This window comes from Ascaphus truei, unplaced genomic scaffold, assembly GCF_040206685.1.
Source record: "Ascaphus truei isolate aAscTru1 unplaced genomic scaffold, aAscTru1.hap1 HAP1_SCAFFOLD_898, whole genome shotgun sequence".
In the NCBI taxonomy this organism is placed as follows: domain Eukaryota; kingdom Metazoa; phylum Chordata; class Amphibia; order Anura; family Ascaphidae; genus Ascaphus; species Ascaphus truei.
In genome coordinates, this window is record NW_027457237.1 from 28,611 (window position 1) to 41,571 (window position 12,961).

Consider the following 12,961-nt stretch of genomic DNA (forward strand, 5'->3'; position numbering starts at 1 on the left):
TACACACACAGACATACGTACATACACAAGTATATATACACATATATATTTTCCTCTCCTTTATTCCAGTATCCAGAATTTCTCCAGATTTATTACAGCATCCAGATTATTTACCATTATTCTTAACCCTTTATAGTCACTATTGGTCTGGTTTTGTTTGCGCGCCTTATTTGTTTTTTCTGTATATTTTAGACGCAGGAACGTTGTGTATTTGGGTGCTGCACCACTGCCTCACACTTATTCACTTTAACGTTTGTATCATATTAATTTGTGCTCAATATCACCTCCTCTATACACACACACACACACACAGGTATATACACGGTGTGACTATGCTGGTGTGTAGTGCAGTATGTGTGCTTTCCAGCATGGAAGCAGTTAACCTCCTCTGGAGAGGCTTTCTGCAGGTGCAGCTAGTTAAGACAGCGGGAGAGAGACTATTCCCCAACCAGTAGGACACTGGTTGGTCTGGTCCCTAGGCCTGCAGGGAGAAGGGTCTTGGAACCATCTGAGAATCGCACCCAGGAAACAGAAATTGCCACGGGAGTCAATAAACCGCAGGACGCGGCCCTGCTCCAAGGAACCAGCGTTCCCGACCTGAGGAGGAATCAGAGCTCTGACATGTCGAGAGGGATTGCCTGGACTCGCTTGGGACAGAGTTCCCCAACTATCAGATAAGGTCTTTTTTTTAATTATTCCCTGATATAGTATTGTATGTTTTGGGGGGCTGGTCACTGGCTTAGCTGGCCAGCCAGGTAGATGGGGCCTGTGCAGTCTAGTAAGTGTCCCAAGGGGAGCAGGGTTGTATTTTATGGTTTTGGTTTACTTTAAAGGGGACAGTGTGTCTATTATTGTGGAGAATAAACCACCGGAATTAAAGACTAACCCACTGTCTAAGACTCTTACTAACCCCTCCGCAGGGCCGTCCTGCCACAACGGATATACATACACACACAGGTATATACACACACAGGTATATATATATATATATGTGTGTGTGTATACACCTGTGTGTGTGGGTGTATATATATATATATATATATATATATATACCCACACACACAGGTGTATACACACAGACACGCACACAGGTATATACACAGATACACACACAGGTATGTACATGGATACAGACACACACAGGTGTATACACACACATTTAAATACACTATGTCAGGGGAGGGAAGGGAGGGGTTACCCCCGCATGGTGTTACTGCCTCACCCCCCCCGCTACAACCACAATCTCAAGCCCGAGCGGGCACTACAGGAGTTGCGTTTCCCTCATCCCTCTCACCTCCTTCTTCTTGAGAATGGTTTTCTTCTGCAGAACCTTCACGGCGTAGAACTTGCAGTCACTCCTGCGCTTCGCCAGCAGGACCTGCGGGGGATCAGGCAAGGGTTAAACTTCGAGAGCGAAACAGAACAAAAAAAGTCCTGAAAGCTGGTGCTACAGGGTGAATGAAGAGCGTATAATATTTTAATATGTATAAAGTCCCCTCTGAGTAATGTATATTTTCAAGATTTTCATATAGTCATTCAATCCATCTGGTTTAGTTTCATAGGAGTATGTCATACACATAGCATGGAGGACTAAGTGAATAATTAATTGTTCTCCACAAGTGGGGATTTATGGGTTCTGGGGACAGTTATACCCTAGCAGAACAATCTGACCTTTTCTCCGCCCCACTTATTTGGACTAGCCACCTAGAGTATAGCGGAAACATTCCCCAGATTATGGATGAAGAATGACATCTTGAATATTGGATAGTACGGGGAGTCCTCGCTATCCAACGTTTCACTTTACAACGAATGGCGTATCCAACGCTTTACAATGCCACCCTACGGGCCGTTATCCGACACCGGAATGCGTTATCCGACACCGGCATGCGTTATCCGACGCTCACCGCCGCTGATTAACACGGGACTCACTTTACCACGGTGTCACTATCCAGCGCTACTCCCAGAACGGGTACCGGTGGATAACCGAGGACCGCCTGTACTCGCTGATTGTTGAACAGGATCTTGATTCCTTTTAGGCGTGCTTGCAACAGGAAAATAGCAATGTGGTGGTTTAACCCTTGTGGTGGTCCCACGATAGGGTCAGCGGCGCACATCAGCGGGAAAAATATTGGAGCTCAGCACAGCAGAAACTGTTGCAAACTATTTATTACCAAGGTGACGCGTTTCGCGAGTGTTAGGCTAGTGACAAAGCGCCTAACACACGCAAAACGCATCAGAGTTACCGCTGCCCACCTATCCCTGATGTCACCTTGGTAATAATTTGTTTTTAACAGTTTCTGCTGTGCTGAGCTCCAATTTTTTCCCCCGCTGCTGTGTGTCGCCGACCCTATAGTGGGACCACCACAAGGGTTAAACTTAGTCACTCCTGCGCTTTGCCAGCTGGACCTGCGGGGATCAGGCGGGGGTTAATGGAGGAGGAGGGTTCTGGCAAGACTCCCCACTCCCTACTGAAGCGACATCTCCCAATTCAACTCTCTGATGGTACTTTTGAATTTAAATTGGGGGGGGTGTTGGGAGGTATTGGGGAGGGAGGTGAGAGGTATGAGTGGAGGGTGGTGAGAGGTATGAGTGGGGGGAGGGAGGTGAGCGATTTGAGTGGAGGGTGGAGTGAGTTGAGAGGTATGAGTGGAGGGGGGGTGAGAGGTATGAGTGGGGGCTGGTATTTGAGAGGTATGACTTGAGTGGGGGGGGAGGTGAGAGGTATGAGTGTGGGGAGGTAAGAGGTATGAGCGGGGGGGAGTTGAGAGGTATGAGCGGGCGGGAGGTGAGAGGTATGAGCAGGGAGGGGGTGAGAGGTAGGAGTGGGGGGGGGGGGGGTGAGAGCTATGAAGGGGGGAGGTGAGAGGTAGGAGTGTGGGGGAGGTGAGAGGTAGGAGTGTTGGGGGGGTGAGAGGTAGGAGTGGGGGGGAGGTGAAAGGTATGAGTGGGGGGGAGGTGAGGGATATGAGGGGGGAGGTGAGAGGTAGAAGTGGGGGGGGGGTGAGAGGTAGGAGTGTGGGGGAGGTGAGAGGTATGAGTGGGGGGGAGGTGAGAGGTATGTGTAGGGGGGGTGAGAGGTAGGAGTGGGGGGGAGGTGAGAGGTAGAAGTGGGGGAGGTGAGAGGTAGGAGTGTGGGGGAGGTGAGAGGTAGGAGTGTGGGGGAGGTGAAAGGTAGGAGTGTGGGGGGAGGTTAAAGGTATGAGTGGGGGGAGGTGAGAGGTCTGAGTGGGGTAGCAAGGTGTGAGAGGTGAGGCGGGTGAGAGGCATGAGTGATGGGGAGGTCGGGGGTATGAGGGTGAGGTTTGGAGTACGGGGGGGAAGAAGTATGAAGGGGGTTAGAGGTATGGGGAGTGAGAGGTATGAGGTGGGGAGAGGTATGGGGAGTGGGGAGGGAGATATGACCATAAAGTTACAGGCTTCAGTAAATAGCGCCGGAAGATTGTAGCCCCAAAGCCTTCCCCCCTTCCTCCCAGCTCTGGAATGTGTCCCCCCCCCCCCCCCGGATTATGGGATTAGTTTTTGGCCTCGCTCCCCATGTCGGGTTTAGGAATTCCTCTCCCTCCTTATTACACAGACCCCGCACATTATAGGGGAGGGGGGTAGGATAGGGAGGGGTCGTTTTTTGAGGGTTGGGGGGGTCTCACCTTCCCGAAGCTCCCTTTGCCGATCACTTTCAGGAAGTCAAAATCCGTGGGTTTGGCGCTGCAGGAATTAAAAGACCCCCATTAACCCCTTCCCCACCAGAGCATCGCCCCGTGTTAACCCCTTCCCTGCCCGCAGCAGAGCGTTGCATCGTATCCCCCCCCCCGGGGCCCGAGCGCTCCCCCCCCCCCCCCCAGGTCAGTGCCATGTTTAACATGCGTCCGGGTTTTTACTGTCTTTATCTGATGTCTGTTCTAGTCCCTCTGGGGCACAGTCATTATGAGGCCGGCGTTCGTCAGGCAGAGACACACAAGGAGCGGACGTGCTGGGATTCAGTGCTCCCGGAGAAAAGCGAAACGCGCTCATTTTCCCCAGGACACAAACAGGTGAAGCAGTCACTTTCTCTGGGTTTTTCCCTGGCTGAGGAGTGGACCCCGTTGTCTTTTTTGGCCCTTTGTTATCCCCCGCAGTGCTGGGGAGGGGGGGGAGGTGGGGGGCATGGCGCCGGTACTCACTTGGGGTTGGCCGAGGGTCCCAGGTTGATCGTCGACGTTTCAGACATGTCGGGCTGGCGGGGGAGAGAATGGGGTGACGTTTAACCCCTTCAGTCCTGATCTCACCCTCTGAGGCTGTATCTACAAGTGCCCAAAGGGATCGTGAGAGGACCCCCCCTGCCCCCCACCACACATGGGAGGAGGGTGGTGCAGAGTGAGGGGGAGGGAGAGGGGTGGAGAGGGGGTAGGGGTTGGAGAGGGAGAGCGGGTGAAGGGGTGTGCAGAGGGTGACGGGGGTTGAAGGGGATGAGGGGAGGGTGACGGGAGGTGAAAAGGATGAGGGAAGGGTGAAGAGGGTGAGGGGAGGGTGAAGGGGGTGAAGAGGGTGCAGATTATGAGGGGGGTACAGAGGGTGTGAGGGTGCAGAGGATGTGGGGGGATGCAGAGGATGTGGGGGGGTGAAGAGGGTGTGGGGGGGCAGTGCAGAGGGTGTGGGGGGCAGTGCAGAGGGTGTGGGGGCCGGTGCAGAGGGTGTGGGGGGCGGTGCAGAGGGTGTGGGGGGCGGTGCAGAGGGTGTGGGGGGGTGCAGAGGGTGTGGGGGTGCAGATGGTGTGGGGGGTGCAGAGGGTGTGGAGGGGGGTGCAGAGGGTGAGGGATGTTCAGAGGGTGTGCAGAGGTGAGGGTGTGTGCAGAGGGTGTGGAGGGGTGTGCATAGGGTGAGGGGGGTGTGCAGGGGGTGTGGGGGGCGGTGCAGAGGGTGTGGGGGGCGGTGTGGGGGGTGTGGAGGGGGGTGCAGAGGGTGAGGGGGGTGTTCAGAGGGTGAGGGAGGGGGGGGGGTGTAACATACATGACAATGACATTCCCAAAATAGCTCTATATTGACCTCAGGGATGAGTCACCCCAAAATATCTCCCCCATTCAGGAGCAGAGGGGTCAGCCATGTCTGGCACTGAAGGAGTTAATAGAGACCCCCTCATTATAACTCCCCCGGTACCTCCCCTTCCTCACCCGGCAGGACGCCCGGCCACCTGGGACAGGGGCATTTGAGCTAGAGATGGAGATACCCGCTCACTCACCCTGGGGATTTAGCGCTCACTCACCCTGGGGACACCACGCTCACTCACCCTGGGGACACCACGCTCACTCACCCTGGGGATTCAGTGCTCACTCACCCTGGGGACACCGTGCTCACTCACCCTGGGGACACCGTGCTCACTCTCCATGGGGACACTGCTCTCACTCACCCTGGGGACACCGTGCTCACTCACCCTGGGGACCCCGCCCTCACTCACCCTGGGGACACCGTGCTCACTCACCCTGGGGACCCCGCTCTCACTCACCCTGGGGACACCATACTCACTCACCCTGGGGACCCCACTCTCACTCACCCTGGGGACACAGTGCTCACTCACACTGGGGACCCCGCTCTCACCCTGGGGACCCCACTCTCACTCACCCTGGGGACACAGTGCTCACTCACACTGGGGACCCCGCTCTCACCCTGGGGACCCCGCTCTCACTCACCCTGCGGTCACCACTCTCGCTCACCCTGCGGTCACCGCTCTCGCTCACCCTGGGGACACCGTGCTCACCTGGGAGGATTTGCAGGGCCTGTCACCTGTAGGACGCTGGGAAGGTGACAGGGCGGCTCAGGTTACAGATACGGGCGGCAGGACGGGGCCCCCACAGGGTCCGTGTGACGGTCACAGGGATGGGCCCTGCAGCCTAGCGGGTTAAAGGGAAGGGAGCCGGGCCGTTTGGATTAATCAGTGTGGTGGCCCCAGGGATCTCATAGTTACACGCTTCATTTAATTTATTACAGGAGATATATATATATATATATTTATATACACATACATACACATATATATATACATACACACACACACACATCTATATATGTGTATCTCGAAAGCTCGCACAAATAAAAGCATTTCGTTAGCCACAGAACGGTATCATCTATTTATTTTTTTATTATATATATATATATATATATATATATATATATATATATATATATCCCAACTAAAGCACTCTGGTATACAAAAGTATCACATTTATTAATAACATCACATGAAACAATAAATCAAAATATTAAAACAATCCGCAGTCTCCCCCTAAATGACGATGAATAAAGCTATCTCCTCAATAATCCCCCGCAATAAGCCTATGAAAACCCCCTGAATGGCCAATGCACATGAACACAGTAACCCAGAGGTGTGGAGGCATGTAATCAGCCTCCCACCGCTAAGACCAGCCGGTCTTGCGTACAAGTCTGATGTAATAACCATGAGGCAGTGTGTTAGCTCGTGACAGATCCACACTAATGGCATGCACACAGTGAAACAGGCTGTGTCACCGACAGTTACCTAGAGGGTTAATAAATCCTGCCAAATATGCTACACCCTGTACAACCAAGTAGGTAGAAAGCATATAATACAATAGCTTGTAGCATAAATGACAGTGTAAGTCCCGGAGTAAGTCAGTTGTATGGGATATCAAACAGGATACTTAGCCATAGCCAAGCATGCGAGTCCAAGAACCGAGGACAACTCAGAACAATGTCCCTGGAAAGGAGGCTCCCAAAACTGCGGCCACTCCGTCATAGATTCTCAGAAGGGCCCCAAGTAATGTCACAGCGGGGGGACGTGTAGCAGGCTCAGGGGACCCAGCAGAGTCAGACCCAGTGTGCAGGTCTGGTAGTGTTAGGACCTGCAAACAGGGTCATGCCTTGACGTGGCTCGCAGGCTTACGATGCTTTGGCCAAAAGGTTAAACGAAATGACCCTTTTTCAAGAGATATAAGTATTTTACGGTGTATTTCTGTCATGTTGGATGTAGCTTTGGGCTTCTCTGTCGCTTGTTGTATACATTTGCCACGCTCAGTAGCTCTCCTTTTTGACACTTGTACACATATATATTTAGTGGGGGCTCAGGGGTTCCTATAATGAGCTTGCTGGGGTTGTGTCTCATTACAAGCAGTCTCACTCTTTGGGAAGGCGGTTTCTCTCTTTACAAGCAGTCTCACTCTTTGGGAAGGCAGTCTCATTCTTTACAAGCAGTCTCACTCTTTGGGAAGGCAGTCTCATTCTTTACAAGCAGTCTCACTCATTGAGAAGGCAGTCTCATTCTTTACAAGCAGTCTCACTCTTTGGGAAGGCAGTCTCTCCTTTTATAAGAACGCACTCATTGGGAAGGCGGTCTCATTCTTTACAAGCAGTCTCACTCATTGAGAAGGCAGTCTCATTTTTTACAAGCAATCTCACTCTTTGGGAAGGCAGTCTCTCCCGTTATAAGAATGCACTCATTCAAAGGCAGTCTCATTCTTTACAAGCAGTCTCACTCATTGGGAAGGCGGTTTCTCTCTTTACAAGCAGTCTCACTCTTTGGGAAGGCAGTCTCATTCTTTACAAGCAGTCTCACTCATTGAGAAGGCAGTCTCATTCTTTACAAGCAGTCTCACTCTTTGGGAAGGCAGTCTCTCCCTTTATAAGAACGCACTCTTTGGGAAGGCAGTCTCCTTTTTACAAGCAGTCTCACTCATTGAGAAGGCAGTCTCATTCTTTACAAGCAGTCTCACTCTTTGGGAAGGCAGTCTCATTCTTTACAAGCAGTCTCACTCTTTGGGAAGGCGGTCTCTCTCCCTTTATAAGAACGCACTCATTGGGAAGGCAGTCTCCTTCTTTACAAGCAGTCTCACTCTTTGGGAAGGCAGTCTCTCCCTTTATAAGAACGCACTCTTTGGGAAGGCAGTCTCCTTTTTACAAGCAGTCTCACTCATTGAGAAGGCAGTCTCATTCTTTACAAGCAGTCTCACTCTTTGGGAAGGCGGTCTCATTCTTTACAAGCAGTCTCACTCTTTGGGAAGGCGGTCTCTCTCCCTTTATAAGAACGCACTCATTGGGAAGGCAGTCTCCTTCTTTACAAGCAGTCTCACTCATTGGGAAGGCGGTCTCTCTCATTCTTTACAAGCAGTCTCACTCATTGGGAAGGCGGTCTCTCATTCTTTACAAGCAGTCTCACTCATTGGGAAGGCAGTCTCATTCTTTACAAGGAGTCTCACTCATTGGGAAGGCAGTCTCACCATTTACAAGAAGTCTCACTCATTGGTAAGGCGCTCTCTCTCCTTACAAGCAGTCTCACTCATTGGTAAGGTGCTCTCTCTCCTTACAAGCAGTCTCACTCATTGGGAAGGCGGTCTCTCATTCTTTACAAGAAGTCTCACTCATTAAGAAGGCAGTCTCATTCTTTACAAGCAGTCTCACTCATTGGTAAGGCGCTCTCTCTCCTTACAAGCAGTCTCACTCATTGGGAAGGCGCTCTCTCTCCTTACAAGCAGTCTCACTCATTAAGAAGGCAGTCTCACTCATTGGGAAGGCGCTCTCTCTCCTTACAAGCAGTCTGACTCATTGGGAAGGCAGTCTCATTCTTTACAAGCAGTCTCACTCATTGAGAAGGCAGTCTAATTCTTTACAAGCAGTCTCACTCTTTGGGAAGGCAGTCTCTCCCGTTATAAGAATGCACTCATTGGGAAGGCGGTCTCATTCTTTACAAGCAGTCTCACTCATTGAGAAGGCAATCTCATTTTTTACAAGCAGTCTCACTCTTTGGGAAGGCAGTCTCATTCTTTACAAGCAGTCTCACTCATTGAGAAGGCAGTCTCATTCTTTACAAGCAGTCTCACTCTTTGGGAAGGCAGTCTCTCCCTTTATAAGAACGCACTCTTTGGGAAGGCAGTCTCCTTTTTACAAGCAGTCTCACTCATTGAGAAGGCAGTCTCATTCTTTACAAGCAGTCTCACTCTTTGGGAAGGCGGTCTCATTCTTTACAAGCAGTCTCACTCTTTGGGAAGGCGGTCTCTCTCCCTTTATAAGAACGCACTCATTGGGAAGGCAGTCTCCTTCTTTACAAGCAGTCTCACTCATTGGGAAGGCGCTCTCTCTCATTCTTTACAAGGAGTCTCACTCATTGGGAAGGCAGTCTCACCATTTACAAGAAGTCTCACTCATTGGTAAGGCGCTCTCTCTCCTTATAAGCAGTCTCACTCATTGGTAAGGCGCTCTCTCTCCTTACAAGCAGTCTCACTCATTGGGAAGGCGGTCTCTCATTCTTTACAAGAAGTCTCACTCATTAAGAAGGCAGTCTCATTCTTTACAAGCAGTCTCACTCATTGGTAAGGCGCTCTCTCTCCTTACAAGCAGTCTCACTCATTGGGAAGGCGCTCTCTCTCCTTACAAGCAGTCTCACTCATTAAGAAGGCAGTCTCATTCTTTACAAGCAGTCTCACTCATTGGGAAGGCGCTCTCTCTCCTTACAAGCAGTCTGACTCATTGGGAAGGCAGTCTCATTCTTTACAATGAGTTTCACTCATTGATACGGTGGTCTGACTCCTTACAAGCAGTCTCTCTCATTAAGAAGGCAGCCCCACTCTTTACAAGCAGTCTCTCTCTCTCCTTCCAGTAAAATGACACATATAATACCCCCCCCCCCTTTCTAATACGCGCGCCCAGGGTATGTACAGGTATGTGACTGTTAGGTGGGGTCATTATTGGGGGGGGGGGGGAGAAAGTATAAGTAATCTTCTCTTTATTATGCTAACTTTAGTACCCTGAGGTTTTTTATGAGCTCGTAAGAAGAGATTCAAATATCAAGTGCCCAGCAGGTGACTACACACGCCTCTCGTGTCCACCCCCTACCTGTCAGGCGCTGTGGGGGTCCCTCCAGGCGCGTTCCGGACCCTGCACTCGAGGCTCACCTCTGCTAATACTTGCCTTGTTATTGAGCAGAGGGAGATGGGGGGGGGGGGGGGGGGAAGAGGAAGGGGGTGTGGAGGAGGGAAAAGGACCAGGCTGAAGGTCAAATATATAACTCTCAAGGAGTGGCCTTAGTTCAGCCAGTTAATGATTAACCCCTCAGTGCCCAGGCGTTCCTCATCAGGAATAACAAAGGGGTTATATAAAATGTACCCACGTCACCCATTGAGAAACAGCTGGGTATGTTCTGTATTCTGTATAGGGAGGAAAAATAGTTGCAACAGACCATACACAGACAGACAGACCATACACAGACAGACAGACCATACACAGACAGACAGACCATACACAGACAGACAGACCATACACAGACAGACAGACCATACACAGACAGACAGACCATACACAGACAGACAGACCATACACAGACAGACAGACAGACCGACCATACACAGACAGACAGACAGACCGACCATACACAGACAGACAGACAGACCATACACAGACAGACCATACACAGACAGACAAACAGACTATACACAGACAGACAGACAGACTATACACAGACAGACAGACAGACTATACACAGACAGACAGACAGACTATACACAGACAGACAGACAGACTATACACAGACAGACAGACAGACTATACACAGACAGACAGACTATACACAGACAGACAGACTATACACAGACAGACAGACTATACACAGACAGACAGACAGACCATACACAGACAGACAGACCATACACAGACAGACAGACCATACACAGACAGACAGACCATACACAGACAGACAGACAGACCATACACAGACAGACAGACAGACCATACACAGACAGACAGACAGACCATACACAGACAGACAGACCATACACAGACAGACAGACAGACCATACACAGACAGACAGACAGACCATACACAGACAGACAGACAGACCATACACAGACAGACAGACCATACACAGACAGACAGGCCATACACAGACAGACAGGCCATACACAGACAGACAGGCCATACACAGACAGACAGGTCATACACAGACAGACAAGCCATACACAGACAGACAGACCATACACAGACAGACAGACCATACACAGACAGACAGACCATACACAGACAGACAGACAGACCATACACAGACAGACCATACACAGACAGACAGACCATAGACAGACAGACAGACAGATTATACACAGACAGACAGACCATACACAGACAGACAGACTATAAACAGACAGACACTATACAGACAGACTATAAACAGGCAGACACTATACAGACAGACTGTACACAGACAGAGACAGAAAGACAAACAGATAGATTTATATGATAGACACACAGATATACTCAAAGACAGACAGACAGATTCATATAGACAGATGGATACACATATAGACAGACAGACAGACTGAGATACACATATAGAGACAGACTGATGGATAAATAGATAGAAACATGGACAGACAGGTGATATATTGAAGGGCACATGATGTATATATTGACAGCATTACTTGCGGCTGCTAAACATATATGGAGAAGTGCTGTTTAGTTACTGAGCCCACCTTGTGGTGATAAGGTGGCAGCCCCCGTCACGGTCTTGCGGACCCCAGTATTCCCAAACCCATGCGCCCGGGTCCGTAGTGTGGGGTTGGGGTCAGTGTGGAGTGGGTTATAGGTGTCTGAGGTGGGTAGGAGTGTGTGGTTGGGGGACGTGTGGAGTGGGTTATTGATTATGAGGTGGGTAGGAGTGTGGGGTTGGGGGGCGTGTGGAGTGGGTTATTGGTTATGAGGTGGGTAGGTGTCTGGGGTTGGGGGGCGAGTGGAGTGGGTTATTGGTTATGAGGTGGGTAGGAGTGTGGGGTTGGGGGGCGTGTGGAGTGGGTTATTGGTTATGAGGTGGGTAGGTGTCTGGGGTTGGGGGGCGTGTGGAGTGGGTTATTGGTTATGAGGTGGGTAGGAGTGTGAGGTTGGGGGGGCGTGTGGAGTGGGTTATTGGTTATGAGGTGGGTAGGAGTGTGAGGTTGGGGGGCGTGTGGAGTGGGTTATTGGTTATGAGGTGGGTTGGAGTGTGGGGTTGGGGGGCGTGTTGAGTGGGTTATTGGTTATGAGGTGGGTTGGAGTGTGTGGTTGGGGGACGTGTGGAGTGGGTTATTGGTTATGAGGTGGGTTGGAGTGTGGGGTTGGGGCGCGTGTGGAGTGGGTTATTGGTTATGAGGTGAGTAGGAGTGTGGGGTTGGGGCGCGTGTGGAGTGGGTTATTGGTTATGCGGTGGGTAGGAGTGTGGGGTTGGGGGGCGTGTGGAGTGGGTTATTGTTTATGAGGTGGGGGTAGGTGTCGGGTTGGGGGGCGAGTGGAGTGGGTTATTGGTTATGAGGTGGGTAGGAGTGTGGGGTTGGGGGGCGTGTGGAGTGGGTTATAGGTGTCTGAGGTGGGTAGGAGTGTGGGGTTGGGATGTACGTCAAGTGGGTTATTGGGTATGAGGTGGGTAGGTGTGGGGTTGGGGGGCGTGTGTAGTGGGTTATAGGTGTCTGAGGTGGGTAGGTGTGTGGGGTTGGGGGGTGTGTGCAGTGAGTTATACGTCATGAGGTGGGTAGGTGTCTGGGGTGCATGTGCAGGTTATAGGTTAAGAGATGGGTTGTTGTCTGGGGTTGGGATGCACGTCAAGTGGGTTATTGGTTATGAGGTGGGTAGGTGTCTGGGGGCGAGTGGAGTGGGTTATTGGTTATGAGGTGGGTAGGAGTGTGGTGTTGGGGGGCGTGTGGAGTGGGTTATTGGTTATGATGTGGGTAGGAGTGTGGGGTTGGGGCGCGTGTGGAGTGGGTTATTGGTTATGAGGTGGGTAGGAGTGGGGTTGGGGGACGTGTGGAGTGGGTTATTGGTTATGAGGTGGGTAGGTGTCTGGGGTTGGGGGGCGAGTGGAGTGGGTTATTGGTTATGAGGTGGGTAGGTGTCTGGGGTTGGGGGGCGAGTGGAGTGGGTTATTGGTTATGAGGTGGGTAGGAGTGTATGGTTGGGGTGCGTGTGAAGTGGGATATTGGTTATGAGGTGGGTAGGAGTCTGGGGTTG

At 51.2% G+C, this 12,961-nt stretch overlaps 1 protein-coding gene across 5 annotated transcripts in view; it reads right to left on the bottom strand.

The window, feature by feature from the left end:
- Positions 1-9,949, bottom strand: part of SGK2 (serum/glucocorticoid regulated kinase 2) — a 32,707-nt gene extending 22,758 nt beyond the window's left edge. For 2 of the 5 annotated variants that reach the window (XM_075585072.1, XM_075585068.1), the window contains exons 1-5: positions 9,832-9,949; positions 5,729-5,861; positions 4,158-4,210; positions 3,645-3,702; positions 1,295-1,378 (exon numbers count right to left, since the gene is read on the bottom strand). In XM_075585072.1, the coding sequence (XP_075441187.1) occupies positions 1,295-1,378; positions 3,645-3,702; positions 4,158-4,204 (189 nt within the window). In that variant the 5' untranslated portion in view covers positions 4,205-4,210; positions 5,729-5,861; positions 9,832-9,949. Of the gene's footprint in view, positions 1-1,294; positions 1,379-3,644; positions 3,703-4,157; positions 4,278-5,728; positions 5,862-9,831 lie in introns of all 5 variants that reach the window. The other 3 variants (XM_075585069.1, XM_075585070.1, XM_075585073.1) reach the window with 3 other exon arrangements.
- Between the last annotated feature and the right edge of the window lie 3,012 nt (positions 9,950-12,961).